At 39.0% G+C, this 25,922-nt stretch overlaps 1 protein-coding gene across 44 annotated transcripts in view; it reads left to right on the top strand.

Moving 5' to 3' along the window:
* Nucleotides 1–2,149: 2,149 nt before the first annotated feature.
* SLMAP (sarcolemma associated protein) overlaps nucleotides 2,150–25,922 on the top strand; it is a 151,094-nt gene continuing 127,321 nt past the window's right edge. For all 44 annotated transcript variants that reach the window (XM_082412190.1, XM_082412168.1, XM_082412181.1 and 41 more), the window contains exons 1-2: nucleotides 2,150–2,265; nucleotides 2,473–3,785. In XM_082412190.1, coding sequence (XP_082268316.1) covers nucleotides 3,588–3,785 — 198 coding nt within the window. In that variant the 5' untranslated portion in view covers nucleotides 2,150–2,265; nucleotides 2,473–3,587. The remainder of the gene's footprint in view (nucleotides 2,266–2,472; nucleotides 3,786–25,922) is intronic.

The raw sequence follows: 25,922 nt of genomic DNA on the forward strand, positions 1-25,922 counted from the left end.
TTCTAGGAGAAAGATGGAAATACTCCGAAGACCATTGCATTGCCTGCAAGTCCTTCAGCAACTGAAACCACTTTTCTGTGCCCTTCTTTCTTGACCACCTCTCCTTATGCTCCAGTAATACAGACCTACTTGTAATTCCCTTAAAGTCCTTTTCTCCCGAGTCTCTGGGTGTTTGTAATGTTTCCTTGGCCTAAAATTTCATTATCCCACTACTACCAGACTAGCTGGTCTACTCCTACTCATTTTTCATCTCAGTTTAAACTATTCCGCCATGCTCCCATTCCTCTTGATAAACTCATTACAGCAAGAATCTTATTGTGTCATCAACTAAATTGTGAGCAACTCAAGGGAGTCTTTTTTTTTTTCATTGTTGTATTTCCAGAGCCTGTCGCAGTAGCTGTTTTCACATTCAAATTAAATATTTATAGAGTGAATGAATGACAAGAATGCATAAGTGACTTATAAGTTCATGCACAGAACTCATTAGGGGATGTGGGGGGTTCTATATTACTTTATTCCACAGAAGCCTAAAAGTTACCACAAATGAAAAATTTTCATCCTCTTATATTAAAACTTTTCAACATATCCTTATTTTTCTCCAGAATCAAGTACCTGGAAAGAAAAAAAAAAAAAAAGGTACCTGGAACATGGTAATAATTCAATACATATCTGCTGAAATAGTGAAGAGTGTTAGAAAAGTATACAAGGTCCTTATAATCTAACACATATTCTCTCCAGACTCACTTTGTGCCACTCCTACTTTATCCTGTAATAATGAGTAACAGTATGTAATTTTCAATCACGTATCAAATATTTATTGAGTTACTATTATGTGCCAGACACACTGGTCCACCATTTCAAATAGCCTTATTCTTTTTCTTGCTAAACCTTCTTCCTGGAAACTTCCGAAGCCATTCATCAAATACCATGTTCATTGTGGTTTTCCTACCAGCCTTGTTTCAGTTCAGTTACCTCCTGTAGAAGGCAGTCTCTGACCCCTTTAGCACCCAGTGCTTGTTTCCATCTTAGCCTTGATTACATCAAAGTGAAGTTATCCCTGTTTGTCACCTTCCTCTCCCCATCCCTATCTCACAATACTCAGGTGTACTCTCAGAGGGCATGGATTGAGGTTTTGTTCACCTATGTGTCCCCAGGGCCCAGCACAGAGGATAGGGCCCAAACCCTGTATATAAGAATTGAAATGCAAAGTAGTTACTCTTTTAGGAGCAAATGGATTACTGCCTTGAATTCTCACAAGAAGTGAGTTAAGTATTATCTCCATGTAATAGATGACAAAACGAGGCTTGAAAAGGTTTAGAAACGTGCCCAAGGTCACAAAGTGGTGGAGCCTGTTGTCAAAGGAATCTGAAGAATGAAGCCACCACTGATTCTAAATGAGTAAGACTCACTCCCACTGTCTTTTCTTGAAATTTTCGTTTAGATTTTGCAAATCTTTCCTTCTTGGGACTAATGACTCCTCATCTACCTTAATATTTTGAGTGGAAGCAGTCCCCCTTTCTTCATATTAGAAATTGTTCTGTCACTCTCTGGAAGCAACGTGATGTTAGACTTTATGAAGGCACACTCATTCCGGGGTTGAATCTGAGTTAGGAGCCCTGGGGTACAAGACAGGCCCAGTGAGAAGAAAGGTCGTTTGAAATGGAATGCAGGGACTAAAAAAGAGTGTTCCTCCGGGCAGGATAACACAGTGACGACTTCAGCAAGGGGAGGATAGACCTTGTTTTAGATGCACAAATCCCAAGGCTTGTGGGAATTTAGTTGTTCACACCTAAGGCGGCCGTGGGGGACTGTGCTGCCCACAGCTAAGATGGATGCTAATAACCTCTCCTTTGGATGGGGTGGTTCGCCTTGCTCAGTGGTATTTTCAACGACGACTATAGTGAATAAAATTTAGTAAAAGTAGGCGGCTTTTACCAAGACGCTAACGTAGGAATTTGGCCAGTTATGTTTAGAAAACCTTCAACAGGTCAAAATTTTTTCCTGCCCTTAACCAAAATGGTACAGGTTATCCCACGGTGCTGAAGCGTCTAACCCTTAACTAAGATGGCGTTCGGAGGCTTGTTAAAAATTAGCTTGCCCTCTTTTTCTGCCCTTGTCCATCATGGCTTCCGAGGCATCGATCACGTGACTTCCGGACTACGGCGCGGGAGAGAGGGTAGGAGGGCCCTTGAAGGGTGCGCGTTCCCGTGGCGGTGCACCGGGTAGGTTTCAGTCAGAGTCACTATGGCGGCTGGCGCTGGCAAGGTAAGCTGAGGCGGCGGCGGCGGCGGCAAGGGAAGCTGGACCCGTCGTGGCGTCCGGGCGCCCAATCCCCGCAGCCTGTCCGCAGAGAGGCCGGCCGAGGCCGTGGCCAGTCGCGGGGGCTGGCTGGGGTGGGTTGAGAGGGGCGAGTGCTGAGGCGGGCGGGCACCGGCGGCTGACGGCCGTTTGTTTTCATGTTTGCCCCACCAGGTCGGAAAGTTTTCTGCCTCGTCGGGCACAGCCTGAGGGTGTCCCACCGGCCGCGAGTGGTGGAGGCTGCGGCGGACCCAGCCCGGGGCCTCCAGGCCTCTCCCCCAACCTCCGGGCCGGCCTCCCTCCCCCACCTCCTCGTCAGCCCGGAGCTTCGGCTGCCGCCTCTGAGATGCGACCCTCGCGGGGGCGACCCTAAAAGGAGGCGGCCGGTGTGCTGAGCAGCAGCCAGGAGCCCAGGTGTTCAGGGACCAACTTCCTGCGTGCCGAGACCCCGGAGCCTCCCCCGGGTCGCGCCTGCTTCGGTCCGCACCCGCCTGCGGAGCCGGATCCCCGCCCTGGTCGCGGGGACGCCCGCCAGGTGCCCCGGAGTCCCGTCTCGGCCGCTGCCCGCGCCCCCGCCGGTCCCCGCTCCTCGTGCCAAGGACCTCAGCCACCGCCGCCTCGGCCCACGGCGTTCCGGGGACCCCGTGCCACCTCCAGGCCGGCCTCCGCGCAGCAGGGGCAATGCAGACTGTCCCGCTGGCCGTCTAGACCCCTTAGCCGCCCCCATCGCGTCTCGTCCCTCCACTGCCGAGGCCCTCGAGGACGGGCGGTGGCTGCCCAGAGGTGTTCAGCTACACCACCTTTCTTCCGCCCGAAAGGACCTTTCTGGCCGCACCGACCCTTTCTTCATGCTGCAGTGCTGCAACATTTCCGCCACCGAGGGGGGAAAGCGGCCGCGATCCCAAACAAAACACAAGAATTGGTGTGTGACTCATCTGGTTGTATACCTCCAGTCCCCAAACTGTCTTCCAGGAGTTTTCTTGGCCGAAGCTGTCCAATGTTTGAGCCTTTTTTTCCCAGGGAAGAAGATGGACTGAAAGCTGCCAGTTGGGGACTTTTTGTGATCAGGGCCCTGCTGGGTTTTAAAGGAGGTGATGGGGCTTGCGCTGGCTTGTCTTTCCACCCCAGTGAAGAGTTTTTGATGTTCACTGGTTATGTTTAGACAATGTGCAGTTTGCTTTAATTTAAAATTTTGGGGGGGATAGGGGTATAGGCTTGTGCAGGGCAGTCCGGATCCGGTGGAACTCCTCTTTGTTCCTGGTAGGAGAGACACCCCAAGTCTGTCCTCGATGCCGTCAGCCTTGGCCATCTTCACTTGTCGCCCGAACTCACACCCGTTTCAGGAGCGTCATGTCTACCTGGACGAGCCTATTAAAATCGGCCGCTCGGTGGCCCGCTGTCGACCAGCGCAGAATAATGCTACCTTTGATTGCAAAGTGCTGTCAAGGAACCATGCTCTCGTCTGGTTTGATCACAAGACGGGCAAGGTAATGTCACTACGTTGTCTAACAATTGTTGCTTTTCGTTTCCCTTTGCCCCTTCTGCATAATGAATGTGGGATCCCAGGGCTTGCACCCAGAGGAGAGTTTCAGCAAGGCCATGAAACCAACTTTTTGTGTGTCTGGTTCTAGTGGAAATTTGATTGAGGTGGTTCAATGGAAAACAGAGAAGGTATTGTTAATTAAATGCCTCGAGAGGGCGATGGCATCTTGATAACGTGGTCATTCCCAGTGAAATCCCAAACCCTAATTCATTTTAGAAAACTAGATAGTGAAACTTGGCTTCTTGCTTTCAGTCTTTTTAGAAAGGTGAATTTGCAGTTCAGTGCTTGATGAAGCAAGCAGCAGTTCCCAAAGCAATGCAGGGAATCTGCGGCCAGTATTACTCTGGGGCTCAAATGACTCAGTGGTGAGATATAGTTAACAACACAGTAGCTTTTAGTTGAGTTCAGATCAGGGCTTTTCTAGCAAGGACAGTGTTTGTGTAAATTTATTTTGGAAGATTTGATACATATTTACCTAGGAAGGGATAATTTGCAATTATCAAAGCCAATTTAATTAAGCATGAACAACTAACTTTATGATTTCAGAGTTTTGTTTGCAGGTTGGGTGAATGTATACCAATTGCTTTTGAAAATCACTTTGATGTTCCCTTCAGCACTTAATAAAAACACTTAATGCATACTTACAGAGGTGATATTTAAAAATCAGTGTTAAAAATTATTTTCTGAAATTATATCCAACTCTATCAGTTATTGCATTACCTGGATGTGATAGCTTGAATTTAGCGCTCTTCATTATAAGTGACTGACTATTTTAGCATTTTTATGTTGGCATCCTAATTAACTATACATGTGGTTGCTTATATTTTAAGAATACAAGAAAAAAATTGAGTAAGTCCCTTTCAATTTTAAAAACTATCTATGTGTGAGGAGAATATACTAAAGAGCTCATGTTGGTGCTTAAACCTCAAGTTTTAGTTAATCTACTGAATTAGTTCTAACTTAGAGTAAGTTATGTAAGACTAATAAGAATATCTCCGGTTTCACCTCCTGACTTTTTGGTCCCTCTTTCTGAGTTAAATGATTAAGTCTTTTTTAAAAGAAGAATTTAAGTCTTTTAGAAGAGTACTGTTTTGAAATGAAAGAAACCTGAGCCTCAAAAGGAAGAAAGAAAGCATTACTTCTGAATTAAGGAATTATTATATAAATCATTTTTCAAAGAAAGGAGGAAAAGATTGCCCAAGTGCTGTGTGCTTGCGTAATATCTATATCCTACTCTGTATGTAGGATAAAGACTAAAAAGTATGTTAATTTTTCTGTATAACACCAGATGCTCATTTATTTACCTGTAGAACAGATCCTTTTTTCTCCCTGGAAAGTAAAGTTTGGGTGCCTGAAAGGCCTCATAGGTTACCTATAGTAATTTAAAGAACTCATCTTTCCAGCAGTCAAATAAAACAAATAACCTGTCAGATCTTGCCATGTGATCGAATTGTTTTAAGAATTAACTATTTAAAGTTTAGGTTTGAACAGACAGTAGGTTTGGTTTTTTTTAAATCTTTCAATTTGTTCTCAGCAGGAGAAATAAGGAAAAGTACACCAACTCAGTCTTTCCTGAAGCATAAGTCCTTCTATTATTTTTAAAAAAATTTTTTCTATCTATCTATTTCTTTATTTTTGGCTGCGTTGGGTCTTCGTTGCTGCACGCGGGCTTTCTCTGGTTGCGGCGAGCGGGGGCTACTTTTCGTTGTAGTGCGCAGGCTTCTCATTGCGGTGGCTTCTCCTGTTGCGGATCGCGGGCTTCAGGCGTGCGGGCTTCAGTAGTTGTGGCATGAGGGCTCAGTAGTTGTGGCTCATGGGCTCTAGAGCGCAGGCTTAGTAGTTGTGGCACGAGGGCTTAGTTGCTCCGCGACATGTGGGATCTTCCCCGACCAGGGCTCAAACCCGTGTCCCCTGCATTGGCAGGCGGATTCCTAACCACTGTGCCACCAGGGAAACCCCAGACAGTAGGTTTTGATTGAGCGTCTGTTATGTGCCAGATAGCGTGAGGTACACAGTTACAAAGAAAACCCACAATTAGACCAAATATCATTTATTGTTTTCTCTGTAATAAATTTCCAGTATGAGGATTTGTTACAATTGTATCATAACAAAAGTCCCTAGGGCCTAATATATATTCCCAGCAAATTTCTTTGTACAACACTAGAATCCCCTCCTTCTTTAAGCACTGCCTCAGGCAAGTTCTTTTTGTTTGTTTGTTTTTTTCCTCAAACATCTTTAAACTTCAGTTTTCTCTTCTGGGGATAATAATAGTACCTACTGTTGTTTCCAGCATTGAGATAATCATGTAAATCACTTAGCACCCTGTTACTGGCCCTTAATAAGGGCTCAATCCTTAGAGAAGAGGGTGTTTGGGGTCAGGGGAAGAGGGAACCATCTAGGCAGGTCTTTGCAATTTGCTGTAGTGCTGTGGAATCTCAGGAAGGTAATGAGACATTTTTTTCTTTAATGTGATGGCATATGTGGAAGTAATTTTTAAAATTGAAACATGTGAAGAACTTTGTCCAAATTGGCACCTTACCTGGGAAGTGGAAAATTGGGGTAACATGCCCTTTGGTTGACTTTAAATTTGTGAGTGTTGCATTCTGCATTCATCATTATGGGAGAACCATTAAAAGCTGGAAGAAATAATAAACACTTAAAACTTTCTGATTATTCAAGTAATACATGTTTATTGTAGGAAATTTGCAGAGTGTAGGCAGATGGAAATCTAGGTGACATTTTTTAATGTTAAGTTCATGGAATGTGTTATGGTACTTAAAACCTGCATGCTGGAGGGTGACAGGTTTGCCACAGAGTGGAATTTAATAAGCTTCCCCAAATCATCTACTCAGGGATGTAGCAGTTCAATATTGCCCTGCTTGGATTCTGGCCCTATGTATCATCCTTCACTCGTTTTTGGAGGTCAGACTCTTCAAATTAGATGGCAGATTATAGGATGGTCATTAACTCTTCTATTGACTCAAGGTACCACTGAACAAGCAAATCTACCCATATGGTGGTTACATAGAAGAGATAGTAAGTGGACTGCCTCCTTCTGATTTGGATGGCCCTATTTGATTTGAGGCTTTGTGGACCAGCGATAGTCTAGTGGTCGACACAGTAGTTTACTTCCAGTCTCACTGTAGTTTACCTAGTAGTAAGTAGTAGTAGTAGTTGTCTACTTCCAGGTTCACTTTTTTACTTAAATTCAACACATATTTTTGGGCACCTGTTCTATCATGATCTGTTTCAGTGGAGAGCATAGTGGTGGGTGGGGACATGGGGGGAAAATGAGGAGAATTGGCAAGAAATTGTTACTCCTTTTTAGGGGCTTATATTTGGATAGAGAGGGTGACTAAACACCTTGAGAACAGTTGATTTGAGATAAGACAGTATTATATAAGTTCAAATGGCAAGAGAGTGATGGTGTTTGAATTAGACTTCAAAATAGGAGTGGACAGGTACAGGTTAAGAAAAGGTGCTTTTATGGGTTGTGTTTGTGTGTGAGGGAATGAGGGTGGAATAAAACAGACAAAAGCAAGTTATTTTGAATGATTTTGGCATCTTCCAAACACTGAAGAAACTGATTTTGTTGGATAGAAGGTCTTGGAGAGTAGCTGTGGGTGAACATTCGTCGTGTGTGGTGTTTTCATGTTTGGGCCTTGTTTTTGGAATTAGTTTTCAGACCTTGGAGGCGAGGGTCTCTGCCTTATGTGTCTGTTTCCTATTATTTCTTGTTAAGTAGATGTTGAGTAACTGAAGCTGAGTAGATAGCCTGGTGCCAGGTTGTGGAATGCCTTTGTTGCCAAACTAAGGGCATGGACCCATGGGTTATGGAAGGCCCAGGAGAGTTCTGTGCCGAGCACTGACATACCAAAACCATTATTTAAGAGTGATAAAACGTCCACATGTAGAGAGGCCTGGAGCAAGTAAAAATGGGTAACTGTTAGCTTAACTAAACTTATTGTGTACTATGTACCATGCCCTGTTCTAAATGCTTTACATGTTAACTTATTTAATACTTAAATATCTATTTAAGATAGGTGCTTATTTTTCCCATATTAACATATGAGGAAATTAAGGCAGAGTGATTAGATTAGGTTAACTTGCCCAAGTTCATATAGCTAATAAATGGTAGAGGTGGGATTTGAACTGAGGTTTTCTGACTCTTGAATCCAAGCTCTTAACCACTTTGCTATTCCAAGGCTTTGTAAAAGTTTAGATATGATGTCATGTTGTAGGGGCATGGGCCAGGTTCATAGTAGGAAGGAAAATGACTAAATGCCAGAAAATGAAAAAAGACAAATGTGTTAACTTGTCTGTTAGGACTTAAGCAAAGAGAGAAGGTCTGTGTGGACTGGAGATTTTAGGAAAGGTTTCATGGATAGATGGTTTCATGGACGAGATGCAATTTGAGCTAGACCTTAGGACTTTTTGAATAGGGCGGAATGTAGATAGAGTCAGTCGGAAAGGAGTTTTGGGTGGGAAAAATTGCTCAAGTAAAGGCATAGAAGCAGGAATGATGTGGCACGTTTCAAGGACATTGCAAGAAAGTCATTGCAAAGGAGAAATCTCCAGAATTTGACAACCAGGATTGTTTCTTCCCTCTTCCTTCCATATGACTGCAAAGATCCTGGCCTCAGCTTCTGGGGAGAGTGGCAGATCATACATTCATTGATTTTGTTTGTATTATGTTTCAACAGATGTCTGTTTTTTTTTTTTTTTTTTTTTTTTACAGAAGTTACAAAGGTCATTAAGAGCTAGTTTTTGTGAGAAAGACATGTATTTGACATGTTATGTTTAATACGCATTAATGTAAACATGTTCAGAAGGCCTGGTTATGTATCCACAGCACATCATCATTTCCTTCTATGTTACTTTTAACAGTAGTGGAAAGTTAATGAAATATTTTGTCTTATTTCAAGTTGTTAAAAATATGGTTGGTGTATACACTTAAAACATTTTTGTTCTACTTAGTTATTTGACTTTACTTCTTGGCTTAAATTTATTCTTTACCTTCTCAGGCTCCTGTTTGGTTTTCTCAAGTGGTATTTATGTTAGAGCTTAGTATCTATTCTCTTTTATAAATAGGGAGGAGGGTGTCTGTCATTTAGAGTTTTTAGTGAAAAGATTGTGAGATTGGTTCTCAATGTATGTCAGTTACTTGAATCCAGAAAAATGGTGGCATTTGTTAGCTGCAGAAATGTTCTAAGGACTCTTTCCTGCCCATGCTTCTCTCACTACCACTACCAGTAGTTGAACAGTTTATACCCCTGCTCAAAATCTAGGTTGTTTGCCCCTTTAATTTTTTTTTTTTTTGCCCCATTAATTTTTAACATGATATACAAAACCTTCAAAATCCGTCTCTCATTCCTTTTTTTTTCCAGCTTCGTTTTCTATTACTCCTTTCTTCCTTTGCCCCAGACTCTGTGCAGTAGCTATGTGACAGTGCTCATTGTTCCTAGAAAAAGAGCCGTTTTTGCTGTTTTGACTTCCAGAATGACTTTTCCCCTTCATCCCAGTTCCAATGTGACACCTTCCCTGACTCCCACTAACTGAGGAATTAATTGCTTCTTCCTCTATACTCCCATAGAACTTTGTATATAATTTCGTTATGAGACACAGACAACAAAATAATTATGACGCAAATGCACTGTTGCTCTGCCAGATGTGAGCTCTTGAGATCAAGGGAATAGGCACTACATAAATGCTTGAATGAGTGAAATGTGAACAATGGAGCAGTTTCTATTTCGGCAGACCCTGAGGAGGGTCAAAGAGCAGAAGGTCATTCGAGTTAGTTCTCAATTTGGGATCATGGACTCAGTTTCCAATACATGGTGTTTGTATAAATCATTACTTATTGAGAATTTGCAGTGTGCAAGACACTTTGCCAAGTGTTATGGTATCTTAGATAATCTTGTGATTGGTGATACTATTAATTTTGAGCCATTACATATATATATCCATTCTCATGCAAAATAATACTTTTAAGGGTTTAATGATATTCAGAATGCTTTCTTATTTCACTTGATCTGTATAACACTTAGGAGGTAGGTAGAGCAACCGCAGACTGGCTCCGTTTTATGAAAAAAGAGTTTGCTGTTTAGAGGTTATTTGCACAAGGTCATCTCTTAGTAACTGTGGAGAGTTGGAACTAGAATCTAGATTGTTTGCCTCTGAAATAAAAACCAACTGCTAGACATTTATTCTGAACTATCTTATTATGGAATGAACAATTATTGTAATGAAAATCTGTCTTTTGCTCTCTTGAAGGGTAATCTAAGCTATTATTTTCTGGAAGTATAACTAAAAAGCTTGTCATATGACAGTCTTTCAAAGACTGAGAGAATCTGAGTTAATTATTTCTCTGAGTCAGCTAGCATTTTTTTAAACATACCCCTACTACTCCTAGCAATAAATATATTTTTTCTTAAGTTTGCATTCAGGCAATTGATATGGATTTGAGTGTTTATGCAAATGAATGAAACAGCCTTGGAAAAACTTGTGTGCCATGTAAATTTTTAATTCTTTAGAGAGAATAGCTGATAGGTGTAAAGAAAAAAGTAAAGTTTATATAGGCACTTGAAAACATGGAAGCCTTTGGTGATTCTGCTGTATCCTTTGTCAAATATGTAATCTGGGTTAGATTTTAATTTAAAGACATAGGAAACTTTGTTTTCTTATTTATTTGCATTAAGGTTTTATCAATACTTTCAGGCTTATGGTTTTATCTACATTTATAACTACTGACTTATTCTAGCTGAGTCAAGTAGAAATGAATTTCCAATATGGACCTTCAAGCTATTCTTCCTTTTTTTATTTTTCACTTACAAAAATAATGGATACGTTCTCATAAAAATTGAAGCAATAAGGACGTATGTGGAGTATATATATGTCCTCCTTCACATAGGTACCTCTTATCCTCTTCCCTTCCTCTAGAAGTAACTTTTGTTATTAGTTTGGTATGTAATTTTCAGAGCTTTTTCTGTGCATTTGTCTTCTTGGGTATGTAGATAAGTAAGGTTTTTTGTTGTTGTTACTTTTTTTCATAAGCAATTGGATCATAATTTTAAATGTACTTTTTAGCTGATGATATCAAGTGAATTATGGTCAGCTTATCTGAAATGTGTTAATATGCTCTAGGTTATGACCAGCATCCAGACTGCTGTAAAATTAATATCATTTTATTGAGCACTTACCAGGTAGTACACTGAATTTTATATGCATTATCTCATTTAATCCTCACAACAGACTTTTGAATTTGTTAGTATTATTATCCTCAGGATGAGAAAGCTGAGCTTCAGGAAGGTGAAGGAATTTGTTCAGGGTAACACAGAGAGTGGTGAAGTCAGGATTTGAACCCCAGTCATCTGATTGCAGAATGCATGCTCTTGATCGCTCTGTTGCTTGCTACCTCAGCACCTCCGTGCAATTAGTCATCGTTAATCTCATCACCAACCAGTTAGTGAGCAATAAATCAAAAGAAAAAAATATATTGAAATAAAAACCTTATTGTCCATTAACTCATAGATATTTTGGTAGTAAATCTGTGTAGAGTTTTAATTGAAGACCAGTTCCTCAAACAATATTTATTCATTACTTAAAATTCTACAATTTGAAAAAAAACCCAACTGTACATGTAAAGATATTAGAGTATCACTGTTCAGATACTATAATATACTAAAAAAAGATACTCTTTCATTAGATAATTTTTTAGTATGCTTTATTTTTATTGAGGTATAGTTGATTACAAAATACAAGTTTCAGGTGTACAACATAGTAGTTCACAATTTTTAAAGATTATACTCCATTTAAAGTTACTATAAAATATTGGCTATATTCCCTGTGCTGTACAATTTATCCTTGTAGCTTATGTATTTTATTCATAGTAGTTTGTACCTCTTAATCCCCTACCCCTATCTTTTCCCTCTCCGCACTGGTAACCACTAGTTTCTTCTCTATATCTGTGAGTCTGTTTCTGTTTGTTATATTCATTGGTTTTATTTTTTAAATTCCATGTATAAGTGATAATATACAGTATTTGTCTTTCTCTTTCTGACTTATTTCACTAAGCATAATACCCTCCAGGTCCATTCATGTTGTTGCAAATGGAAAAATGTCATTCTTTTTTATGGCTTAGTAATATTCTGTTGTACATATATACCACACCTTCTTTATCCATTCATCTGTTGATGGACACTTACTTTGCTTCCATGTCTTGGCTGTTGTAAACAATGCTGCTATGAACATTGGGGTGCATGTATCTTTTTGAATTAGTGTTTTTGGGTTTTTTTTTTTTGGCTATACACCCAGGAGTGGAATTGCTGGATCATATGGTAGTTCTCTTTTTAGTTTTTTGAGGACTCTTCATACTGTTTTCCACAGTGGCTACACCAATTTACGGTCCCACCAACAGTGTACAAGAGTTCCCTTCTCTCCACATCCTTCATTGGATAATTTCTAAGTATAATATGTTTGGAGGTTGTATTTTAAATTATATATGTGACCTCCCCCCTATAAGTAAATCTAATTTAGAAAAAAATGAATATATTTGGTTTTTTAACTTTAAATATAGAAATATTAACTGTATTATTAGATGCCAGTTATGTTTCCTTCCACTTCAGAAGTTCAGGGATAGAAGATAAGATCATGCTGTATGTTACTAGTATAGCAATGGTAGTTATGCTTGTAGAATAAACAAAATTTGTAGCTTTGAATTTTTTGGAAAATTTTGCGTAGTAAAAAGGAATGTTACAGGGTTATCATATAAGCCAGCAATTCTACTCCTTTGTATATACCCAAGAGAAATCAAAACATATGTCCACACAAAAACTTGTACAAATGTTCATTGTAAAAAGAAAAAAAAAACAACCCAATGTCCTTCAACTGATGAGTGGGTAAATAAAATGTGGTATACTATATAAAGGAATATTATTTGGTAATTAAAAGGAATGAAATATTGATACATACTACAACATGGATGAACCTTGAAAACACTATGTTCAGTGAAAGGCCACATATTGTTTAATTCTGCTTATATGAAATGTGTAGGATAGGCACATCCATAGAGAGAAAGTAGATTAGTGGTTGCCAGGAGCAGGAAGTAACAGGGAGTGTGATGGTTAATTTTATATGTCAACTTGGTGAGGCCATGATGTCCAGTTTTTGGTTAAATACCAGTCTAGATGTTGCTGTGAAGGTATTTAAAAAATGTGATTAACATTTAAGTCAGTAGGCTTTGAATAAAGCAGATTACCCTCCAGAATGTGAGTCTTATCCAATTAGTTGAAGGCCTTAAGAGAAAAGACTGAGGTTCCCCCAAAGAAGGAATTCTGCCTTCAGAGAGCCATCATACTCAAGACTGCAACAGCAGTTCTTCCCTTCTCTAGCCGGCTGGCCTGCCCTGCAAATTTCAGTTGACAGCCCCCAGGATGTTATATGAGCTAATTAAAATAAATCTCTCTCTCTCTGTATATATACACATCCTATTGGCTCTGTTTCTCTGGAGAACCCTGACTAATATAATACGTGGAGTGACTGCTGAATGGGTACAGGTTTCTCTTTGGGATGACCAAAATGTTATAAAATTGATTGTGGCATTTAAAAAAATTTTTTAAAAATCGCGGTGATGGTTGCTCTGAATTGTACACTTTAAATTGGTGAATTGTATGGTGTGTGAATTATATCTCAAAATGCTCTTATAAAAAAAGAGGACTGTTAGATGGAGTAATAGGTTAGTGAAAGCAGGTTAGTGTGTAAGAAGTGGAAGAATGTAGAGTTCAATGTGGATAGTCTAGCAGAGCAGCTTTTGAAGTACTGTGTGGCTTAATTTCTGTCACTAGTTTCTTAGTGTGAATGTCTTACTCTTGGTTAGACTTTTGTTTTATTGAATTTAGTAGATGGTGTTTCGAAATTTAACTACATTTGTTGAAACAAAAGTCTAACCAAGAGTAAGATACAAATACTAAAGAGGTAGAGACAAAATTTTGGTATTATTGAGAAGCTCTAGTGCCAAAGTCTTAATGTGGGAGTTGAGAAATGGTTGGAAAGATGCAATTTATAAGTCCCAATCTGAACCTGGGAATCTTAAGATATTAATTTTTCTCACCAGTGAATCTTGCATATGCAGGCCTATAGAGCGTGGTAAAATATTATTAGAATGAATGATGTTGTCTTGACTAGAAGGAAGTAGTCGTTTAAATTATAGTTGAACTTAAACTGGGACCATTCCTAGTCCTTAACAAGTATCTGAATGTCTCATGCGTGCAGTGTAGTGCCCGGTAGATAGTACTGAAAAATACAGTTACAATACAAATAAGCCCAACAATAGAAGTATCTACGACTCATTGTTTCCAAGGAGCTAAGGGAGTGATGTATTCCTTCCCTAGGATTGGGGGCAGCAAATATGGAAGGAATGAAGAGGGCTTCATAGAGAAAGTTGTTTTTAAGCTACTGTTTGAGGAGTGAGGGCTTTACTCTCTGTATAAAATAGAGCAGGGCATTCCAGCCCCAGGGAATAGTGTGTGTTTAAGGCAGAAAAGCCTGAAGAGAATGATGTATTCTGGGAAATGCAAACCCAGAAGTTAGCAGAATTGAGGAGGGGAAAATAGAGCTGCTATCAAACCTTTGGGGGTCATTGAACACTGCTGGTGGAAGTTTTAGGGTTGGCCTACTTGAGTTGGAATCCTGGCTCCACTGCTTGCCAGGTGTGTGACCTTGAGGAGTCTCTGTGCCTCAGTTTTCCTCATCTAAAAATGAGGCTAATAGTGGGATTCACCTCATAGGATTGTTGTAGAGATATGAGAATTCATGTAAAGCAGTTAGTAGAATGTTTGGCACAGAATAAGTACAAACAGTCCCTGATTTACAGTAGTTCAATTTAGGATTTTTCGACTTCATGATGGTATGAAAGTGATAATACATTCAGTAGAAACAGTACTTAAGATTTTGATCTTTTCCTGCAGTATGTGGTATGATACTCCCTTGTGGTGCTGGGCAGCGACAGCAAGCCACGGCTTCCAGTCAGCTATCCAGTCCCAGGGGTAAACAGCCAGTACACTTACAACCATCTGTGCCCATACAACCATTCTGTTTTTCATTTTTAGTATAATATTCAATAAATTACATGAGATATTCAACACTTTATTATAAAATAGGTTTTGTGTTAGATGTTTTTTCCCAACTGTAGGCTAAAATAAGTGTTCTGAGCATGTTTAAGGTAGGCTAGACTAAGCTATGATGTTCGGTAGGTTAGGTGTATGAAATGCATTTTCAACTTACTTACAATGGGTTTATTGGGACATAACATCATCGTAAGTCTAGGAAGATCTGTGTTCAGTAGCTTGTGGCTATTTTAATTTTTCTTTATATTTTTAGTTGGTGTGTTTGCACAGTAAGACCTGTAAGCTTATTTTCTATAAGTGTTCTTTTTTTATTGTTAAAAAGGTTTTCTTCTTCGAATATCTGCCTTTCGAGTCTCCTCAACTAAGTTATTTGATACCTTGAAACTTTTTTGAATGTGTTAAAGAAATAGTGTGATACAGTAAAAAAAAATTTGGTCTTTGTCCCAGGTTCCTGGCTCACAACTCCTAAAACTCATGGAATCTTCTGAGTGATAAGAGTGTCTCTTGTATGCTAATAAGATGACTGGTGGCTGGGAGCCCCTGGATAGCTTCAGGATAGTACTGGTCACCAGAAAGACTAAGTGATTAGAGGGTTGGAACTTTGGAGCCCGCTTACCAATCTCTGGGAAGAGGAGGGGTAGCAGGATGAAGATTGAGTTATATAAAAACTCTTGAACAGTGAGATTCAGGGAACTTTTGGTTTGGTGATCACATCGAGGTGCTAGGAGGGTGGCTCACCGGAGAAGACATGGAAGCTCCTAGCCCTTTTCCTCATACCTTGCCCTTTGCAATTCTTTCATTTGACCATTCCTAAATTGTATCCATGTTGCAAGTATCGGTGACAACCTGGGACTTTTGACTGGCAGTAGAAGTGGGGGCAGTCTTGCCCTTAACTGAGCCCTTAACCTTTGGGATCTGACATTAACTCCAGGTAGATAGTGTCAGAGTTGAATTGAATTGTAGGACACTCGGCTTTTCTTAGAAAGTTGGAGGAGTACTGTTAGAAAAGACAGCCACACATTTGGTATCAGAAGTGTTGTGAGTAAAAGCAGTTCAAATAGTCTTCTAATTAATATCCATTATCCAGTACTACCAAGTTTGTATGCTTTCCCTGTTAAAAGGAATAAAAATCATTAGCATACTTGGCTTACCTTACTTGAAGATATGGAGTTAAAGGAGCTGAGTAAGTCATATGATGAGAATCTAGTTAATCAGGAAACATGTAAGAGAGTGTATATGCTATATTAGGCAACATGGGGCATAATGAAAGTATTAAGATATCACTTCAGTCTTTGAGGAGCTTATAGTTTAATTCGGAAGCCAGACCTAGCCTCTTAAACAACTAGGGAAGAATTAAGTTCTAAATGGAATTAAAAGCTCTATGTGATTAAGGTGGAGAAGGCTTGAATTGGACCCTGAAGATTTAGGATAGAAAATAACAGGTGTCCTTGGTGTATAAAGGTCTGCATGAAAAGGCATAAGGCCAGAGGGATAGTCCGGAGGGAACTGTGTGTTAAGGAGCTCTACTACTGGATTGAGCAGGTAGTTTAGGTTAAATAACAGAGGTGAACTTGTCAGGTTCCATTTCAGGAAGGCTGTGGAGGTGGGGCAATAGGGCAGAAATCTTTAGGGAACCAAGGCCCAAGCCCTGGGATTAGGAATCTTGGATTTGTAGTTTAGGGGAAAGCTGTGCCTCCCCTTAACCCAGCCAAATAACCCTAATAAACTAAAATGGTATGTTCTGTAGTGGGTTATGAAACACGTATCTGCTTTAATAAGCTGACATTATAATAAAGTGATTGGAAAGTGGTGAGGATTTGATTCATAGTGAGTAGACAAAATTCGAAGTTTCCAAAGTATGACTTCTTATTTTCAAGATGGTTTCTCTCTTGACATGTTAAAAGATTGCATTTGTGTGCCTCATTTTAAGGTATTTTTTTTTGTCAGTCACTTTAAGTTCTGGAATAAACTTATTTAAGTACCATTTCTGGGGGCTTCCCTGGTGGCTCAGTGGTTAAGAATCCACCTACCAGTGCAGGGGACACAGGTTCAAGCCCTGGTCCGGGAAGATCCCACATGCTGTGGAGCAACTAAGCCCCTGTGCCACAACTACTGAGCCTGTGCTCTAGAGCCCACAAGCCACAACTACTGAGCCTGCATGCCACAACTACTGAAGCCCATGCACCCTATAGCCCACATGCCGCAACTACTGAGCCCACGCGCCACAACTACTGAAGCTCATGCGCTCTAGGGCCCACATGCCACAACTACTGAGCCCGTGAGCTGCAACTACTGAAACCTGCGTGCCTAGAGCCTGTGCTCTGCAACAAGAGAAACCACCTCAATGAGAAGCCTGTGCACCGCAACGAAGAGTAGCCCCCGGTCGCTTCAACTAGAGAAGGTCCACTTGCAGCAACGAAGACCCAGTGCAGCCAAAAAAAGAAAGAAATTTGACTTCCCTGGTGGTCCAGTGGTAAAGAATCTGCCTTCCAACACAGGGAATGTGGGTTCTATCCCTGGTCGGGGAACTAAGATCCCACATGCCACGGGGCAACTAAGCCTGTGCGCCACTACTACTGAGCTTGTGCGCCTCAACAAGAGAGCCCGCGTGCCGCAAACTACAGAGCCCACACGCTGTGGACCCTATGCTCCACAACTAAAGAAATGCCCGCTAGAGAAGCCCATGCGCCACAACTAGAGAAAAGCCTGCTAGAGAGAAGTCCACGCACCACAACTAGAGAGAAGCCTGCACTCTGCAACGAAAGATCCCGCATGACTCAACAAACATCCTGCTTGCTGCAACTAAGACCCCTCACAGCCAAAAAAAAAAAATGTCTTTTTTTTTTTTTAAGTCTCTCGTTAGAGAATATAGACTATCTTTATGCCCTTGGGGTAGGGAAGGATATCATAAATAATTCACAAAAAGAACACATTGAAGTAAAATATTGATAAATTCAAATACATTAAAATTAATTTTGTTCGTTAAAATAGAATGAAAAAAATGAAGAAAAACAACTAACAGAAGATAGTTATGGTACATACACTGGTAAAATATTGGTATCCAGAATATAGAAAGAACTTGTCCAAATTAATAAGAAATACAGCCCAACGGAAACAATGGTCAAAAGAGACAAATAAGAATTTCAAAGAAGAGGAAGAAAGAATGGATAATAAGAACTTCAGCGTAACTAGGGAACTGTAAACGGAAACCTCGAGATACCATTTATACTCATTTTATTTTTATAAATTTATTTATTTATTTTTGGCTGTGTTGGGTCTTTGTTGCTGTGTGCAGGCTTTCTCTAGTTGCAGCAAACGGGCTACTCTTCGTTGCGGTACACGGGCTTCTCATTGTGGTGACTTCTCTTGTTGTGGAGTATGGGCTCTAGGCGCATGGGCTTCAGTAGTTATGGCATGTGGGCTCTAGAGCACAGGCTCAGTAGTTGTGGCACACGGGCATAGTTGCTCCGCGGCAGGTAGGATCTTCCTGGACCAGGGATCGAACCCATGTCCTTTGCATTGGCAGGTGGATTCTTAACCACTGCACCACCAGGGAAGTCCCTATACTCATTTTAAAAGTTGAACAGTATTGGGACTTCCCTGGTGGTCCAGTGGCTAAGACTCTACGCAACCAATGCAGGAGGTCTGGGTTCGATCCCTGGTCAGGGAACTAGATCCCACGTGCTGCAACTAAAGATCCCGCATGCCGCAACTAAAGATCCTGCATGCTGTAACGAAGATCCCGTGTGCCGCAGCTAAGACCCAGCACAGCCAAATAAATAAATATTAAAAAAAAGATAACATCAAGTGTGGGTGACACTGTAGAGCACTAGGAACTCTCATGCTCTATTGTTGATATGATGAGTTACATTGAGTTTTGAATGTTAAACTAACTTTGCATTACTGGGATAAAATCCACTTTATTGTACTGTATTATCCTTTTATACATTGCTGGTTGATTGGCTTATATTTTGTTCAGGCTTTTTGCTTCTTTGTTCGTGAAAGATTAGTCTTAAATGCTTGTTAGAGTTCACCAGTGAAGTCATCTGGATCTGTTTGTGTCTTTTTGTGTGTGTGAGTGTGTGGAATGTTTTAAACTATAAGCTTAACTTCTCTGTTAGCTATATGGCTTTTCAGGTCTATTTCTTCTCGCATTGACTTTGGTAGTTTTTGTCTTTCAAGAAATTTCTCTGTTTCATCTTATTTGTTGGATTTATTGGCATAAAATTATAACATTACCTTATTATCCTTTTAATATCTATAGAATCAGTAGTGATGTTACTTACCTCTCTTATTCCCAGTACTGATAATTTGTATCTTTTCTCTTTTTTTCTTTATCCTTTTGGCTAGAAACTTATCAACTTTACTGATCTTCTTAAAGAATCAGTTATTTTAAATAGATTTTTCTTTATTATTTTTTTCTGTTATCTGTTCCATGGATTTCTGTCCTTTATTATATCCATTTTTCTGCCTTCTTCAGGTTTAATTTCCTCTTCTATTTTCTAGTTTCTTAAATTGGAAGCTTAGATCAGTGATTTAATACCGCTTCTTTCCTAATAAAGCATGTGATGCTATAATATAACCATTTTGATAAACAATTTGACATTGTTATAATGTTAAACTTGTATATACCTAGTGACCCAGCAGTTCTTCACCTAGATACATACTCTAGAAAAACTTTTTTACAAATCTGTATCAGGAGACATGTTCAAGCATGTTAGTAGTAGCATTTTTCATAATAGCAAAAGCTGGAAATAATCCAGATGTCTATTGACAGAAATATGTAGATACTTCTTTTAATTTACACCATAGAATACTGTACAAGAAAGAACATGAATGAACAATAGCTGTATGTATCAATGTAGATGAATCTCAGAAATTTTGAATGAAAAAAGAAAGTTGCAAAGGAATACTTAGACTCTGATGCCAGTTAGTATAAAATTTAAAAATCACAATTCTCATCCATACATCCATTTTACTACATATATAGTAATAGAATGGTAAACATATTTCCTTGTGAGGGTGGCAGAGAGTGAATATAAAAATAGCTAAATTTTATGTAGTATATGCTGGAAAGTGTTAAATACTTTACGAATATATACTTATTTAATTCTCATAATTAAATGAGTACCTGCTGTGAAGCAGGCACTATTATTATTCTCATTTATTAGTAAAGGAGCTTATAAATAAGAGTGCAGAAAACTTTAACTTCCCCAAATCATAATGCTAATAAGTGGTAAACCTTGTAATCAAACTCAGGCAGTCTGGCTCTAGAGTCTGTACTGTTAACCCTTAAGCATACAGCTTACCTCATGGGAGGGGTAGGGAGGGGGTTCTCAAGATAGGTGTTAGGTACATGAATACTTCTTTTATTATTTTTTAGTTTTTATTCATATGTTTGTGTTTATTTTTGTATGTACGAACTACTTAATTAAAATTTTGAAAGAAAAATAACAAAGATCAAGCTATGTGAAATGGAATATAAGAAGCATAAGCCCCCAAACTGTGTCCCAAATGGAAGTGTAGGAAGTCAACACTTTTAATTTTCTCTAACATATTTCCTAGATACTAATAGACCATGAAATACTAAAAAATCATAGTTATACGAGTGTGTTGGCTTAGTGGTGTTTCATCAGGCTTATACACTTTTTATTTGTTCACTTCTCTATAGGTATTCCATACTTTAATAAATTCTTTATAATAAAAATATCAGATAAGATTTTTAAAATTCCAAAGATTTCTTTCTTTTTTTTTAGACTGAGCATGGCCTGAGCAGCTCAATTCTCTGCCTACAACACACTGGGCTCTTTTTTTTTTTTAACTTTGGGTTTATTTATTTATTTATTTATTTTTATTTTTGGCTGTGTTGGGTCTTTGTTTCTGTGCAAGGGCTTTCTCTACTTGCGGCAAGTGGGGGCCACTCTTCATCGCGGTGCGCGGGCCTCTCATTATCGTGGCCTCTCCCGTTGCGGAGCACAGGCTCCAGACGCGCAGGCTCAGTAATTGTGGCTCACGGGCCTCGTTGCTCCGCGGCATGTGGGATCTTCCCAGACCAGGGCTCGAACCCGTGTCCCCTGCATTGGCAGGCAGATTCTCAACCACTGCGCCACCAGGGAAGCCCCCCGAAGATTTCTTATTACAGCAACATTACATATGTCTTTGTTGAGATGATCACAAGGGGATTATAAGATGAGTTATAAAGTAAAGAGGCTGACTTTTTGAGATTCTGCTTCATTGTAAAGTCTATAAAAAGAATGAGGAAGCTGTCTTTGTACTGATACGGAGAATTCTCCACGATATGTATTGTCAGGTAACAAAACAACATGACAGATGAGGCACAGAACAGTGTATATAGTAATCTAGCTTTTATGCAAAGGAGGGAAAATAAGAATCTATATTTGTTGTTTATTTGCTTATGCATAAAGAGATCTGGAAGGATACAAGGGAATTAGTAACTGTGGTTACCTGAGAGTGGGTTCGGGGATGAAAACTGAGTTGATCTGAGATAAGGTGGCAGGAAGACTTTTCAGCGTATATACCTTTTTAGTTCTTTTGGAACTGTGCAACTATACCATCTATTCTAAATAAATCAGCAATTTATTCATTTAAAAAGAAAATATGTTTACTATGGCTCTTTTAGGTAGATTCAGATTTATGTCCTTTTATTTATTTGTTGGCTATAGGATATTTCCATTTCCAGGAGATTTGGTTTTATAATCTCTTGAAATAGTAGAAATTTGGGGAATACTATGCCATTAATTAATAAGGGTTTAAGTTCAAAGAGGACTTTTTCAGTTAGATTCTCAAAGTCTTTCCAGAATGTCCCCTTTTCCAGTGTTAGTTCTTTGATTACCTTCTGCCTCTTTTGGATGTTGTACATTTATAGGCAGAACTTTCCTTTTAATGAGGAGGCTTTTTAAAATAATACAACCTTATATTTAAACAGTTTTATAATTTATAAACTGCTTTGGTACTGTGACTTTGAGCTCTCTGACATCATTTAACTTAAAAAATAGGAAAAGTTAGTGTTTAGATGGCCAAAGTGTTCCTTTTTTCCTTTTTTTTAAATTAAAAAAAATTATTTATTTATCTGTTTACTTATTTATTTATTTATTTATTTTTGGCGGCGTTGGGTCTTCATTGTTATGCGCAGGCTTTCTCTAGTTGCAACAAGCGGGGCTACTCTTCATTGCGGTGCACAGGCTTCTTGTTGTGAAGCACGGGCTCTAGGCACGCGGGCTTCAGTAGTTGTGGCACGCGGGCTCTAGAGCTCAGGCTCAGTAGTTGCGGCTCACGGGCATAGTTGCTCCGCAGCATGTGGGATCTTCCCGGACTAGGGCTCGAACCCGTGTCCCCTGCTTTGGCAGGCGGATTCTTAACCACTGTGCCACCAGGGAAGTTCCTGTCATGTTAGTTTCTGTTGTACAGAAAAGTGATTTAGTTGTGCATATATACATTCTTTTCTATATTCTTTTCCATTATGGTTTATCACAGGGTATTGAAATAGCTCCCTTTGCTGTACAGTAGGATCTTGTTGTTTATCCGTTCTATATATAATAGTTTGCATCTACTAGCCCCAAACTCACAATCCACCAGCTCCCCCTCAGCAACCACAAGGCTGTTCTCTATGTCTGTGAGTCTGTGTCTATTTGTAGATAGGTTCATTTGTGTCATGTTTTAGATTCCTCATATAAGTGATATCATGTGGTATTGGACATAACCTTTTCTTAATGACCTAATTTACTAATACCATTAGAGGTTATATGTTTTTTATCCCAGTGCTAAGTGACTTTAGATTAGCAGTTTTAAAATTACTGAATTATGCATTTTTATGTGTTGGTTCTTCTGGGTTGTTATTCGTCAGTTTTCTAGGTCAGCCATTCCTATAGGAACTGTTTAGAAACAATAACTAAACATATGTAAATATGAACCGATAAGGAAGCATGTGAACTTTACAGTGCATCAGCTTGGACATCTGTTCCCACACTTCTTTCCTTTCTGGTTATCAAGTGAATATGTTGTAAGTAAACTGGTATTATTGAAATCTTTGATAAATATATTGTCAAAACCTTTTAGAATAATGTTAAGATATTTTACCTAAGATCAGGTAATAGATGGTCATCAGATCTCTTCAACTTTTCTTTACAGTATAAGTTATTTTGATTTCTTCAGCTTTTTTTTTTTAAAACAAGTTATTTTTGTATTACATTTTAAAAATTTTCAGTAACTATGTAGCTTCATTTGTTGGAAAATACATAATGGGTACTTCTATAGTTCTTTCAGCAAACTATCAGTCAGATTTATCAGTCTTCTACTACCAGGTGCTAGAGATGAAAAAAGAAGTGTCTGCCTTCTTAAAATCGTAAGTCTGTTTGCATAAGACAATAAAAAACCTTTAGTATAATATCTTATAGTGTCATATGCCTGTGTATTATATTATAGAGGAAGAACAGCTGATTCAGTGTGTTGATTAATTTATGCTAGTTATACTGTGGTAATAAACAACCCGAAGAGCTCAGTGCCTTATAACAATAAAGATTTATTTCTTGCTTGTGTTAAATACTTAGGTAGATGGCAGCTCCATCCACAGTCATTCTCCTTTCTGGAATTCAGGCTGAAGGAGCAACTCCTGTCTGGGACATACATGTTCTGGTAGTAGGTATTAGAAGGAGAAGAGCTATTCAGAGCCATGGAAGTACAGTTAAAGTTTCTGCCCAGAAGTGGTACATGTCACTTCCACTCACATTTCATTGGCCAAAGCAAGTCATATGGCCAAACATGACATAATTGGGCAGGGAAGTGTAATTAGTATTCATTTAGGAAAAATCAGTGGAATAATTGAGTACTGTCATCCGTTCTGCTACACTCAGCTTACTTCCCAACTCAGTGAAAATTATACAGCCTTGGGAGCTGTCAAAGAAGAATGCATTTTAGCAAAAATAAAGTTTTCTAGTCTCTTTTGAGTATTCTAATATCCATAAGGTAAATGGTTTGTATCTCTTTCAGAGAAGAGAAAATTAAGGCCTAAAGAAATTATAATTTGAAGTAGCGATCTCCTTTTTATGAGAGAAGTCTATATCGTTGATACAGTACTTAGTATCTTTTGTGAATAACTCTGGCATTGAGTTATGGGGTTTAGTCATACGTGATGTTTTTTTCCCAGACATCTATTCATCAACTTTATCTTGCCAGTTTATCTGCCTTGTCATGGACTGAATCTGTATTGATCATATTTTAAAATAAAACACTGGGATATATTAGTTCATAGGGTCAAACATTAGAGTATTTATTTATTTATTATTGAGATATAGTTGATTTACAGTATTATGTTAGTTTCAGGTGTATGATATATTGATTCAAATTCTTTATAGATTCAGCTCCACTCAAAGTTATTATAAAATATTGGCTCTATTTCCTGTGTTGTACAATATGTCCTCGAAGCTTATTTATTTTATATGTAATATTGATAGTTTGTACCTCTTAATCCTCTACCCCAATTTTGCCCTTCTCCCCTCACCTTTCCCATTGGTAACCATTAGTTCTCTATATCTGTGAGTCTGTTTCTGTTTGTTACATTAATTGGCTTGTTTTATTTTTTAGATTCCACATGTAAGTGATAACATACAGTATTTGTCTTTCTTTGACTTATTTCTGTAAGCACAATAACCTCTAGGTCCATTCATGTTGTTGCAAATGGAAAATTTTTCATTCTTTTTATGACTGAGTGGTATTCCAGTGTGTGTGTGTGTGTGTGTGTGTGTGTGTGTGTGTGTGTATCTGTTGATGGACACTTAGGTTGCTTCCATATTTTGGCTATTATAAATAATGCTGTTGTGAACGTTGGGGTGCAAGTATCTTTTTGATTTAGTGTTTTCATTTTCTTTGGCTATATACCCAGGAGTGGAATTGCTGGATCATATGGTAGTTCTATTTTTAGTTTTTTGAGGAACCTCCATACTGTTTTACATAGTGACCACCAATTTACATTCCCACCAATGGTGTACAAGGGTTCCCTTTTCTCCACATCCTTGTCACATTTATTATTTGTGGTCTTTTTGATGATAGCTATTCTGACAGGTGTGAAGTGATACCTCATTGTGGTTTTGATTTGTGTTTCTGTGATGATTAGTGATGTTGAGCATCTTTTCATGTGCCCGTTGGCCATCTGTAAAACATTAGAGTATTTAAAATAGAGAGCAACATAATTACATAGCATTTGCTTATTGGACATCTTTTTATTAAGCATCTACTATGGCATGTTTGCTAGCTGACAGGGATAAAGGGGTGAAAAGATATAACACCTGTTTTTAGAGATTCTGTGTAAGTGGACATGTGTACAAAAAATTACAATTCAGTGAAATAATTGCTTAGAGAGATACTATTCAAATGAACTGCAGTAGAAATGTTGAGGATGGAATGACCAATTGAGAAGGCAATGAAGGAGGGAATGGCTTCTCCAGAGGTGATATCTGAAACAAATCTTAAAAGAAGAGCAGATTTTAGCATGCAAATGAGGGGAAAGTACATTTTAGGCAGCATGAGTGATCGTTTTATTAGTACTGATAGGAATAAAAATAGTTGGCTTGTTTGAGAAACTGATTTTGTGTGATATCATTTAGGTGAGGAATAGAAGATGAGGCAGAAAAGATAGTTCAGGATGAGGTTGTGAGGGATTTTAATGTCATGCTCCTTTTTCCTTTAGGACAAGTGGTGAGGAGTGCCAAAAGATTTTAAGTAATAGAATTACACGGTTAAAACTTTGTTTTTAGAGCAGCAGTCTTAGTGACAATGTGAAAGACATTGGAACTGTGCTCAGAGGCAAGGAGACCCAGTAGAGTGATATAGTAGGAAGATCAGTTAGAGACAAATTCCCAGAGTGCAACCAAATCATCTGGATGGAGTGAGACAGATTTGGGAGTCACTACCCGATATAGTGAAGGCTGTAGGAAATACACGCC

This window comes from Balaenoptera physalus, assembly GCF_965194825.1.
Source record: "Balaenoptera physalus genome assembly, chromosome: 11".
Taxonomy (NCBI): domain Eukaryota; kingdom Metazoa; phylum Chordata; class Mammalia; order Artiodactyla; family Balaenopteridae; genus Balaenoptera; species Balaenoptera physalus.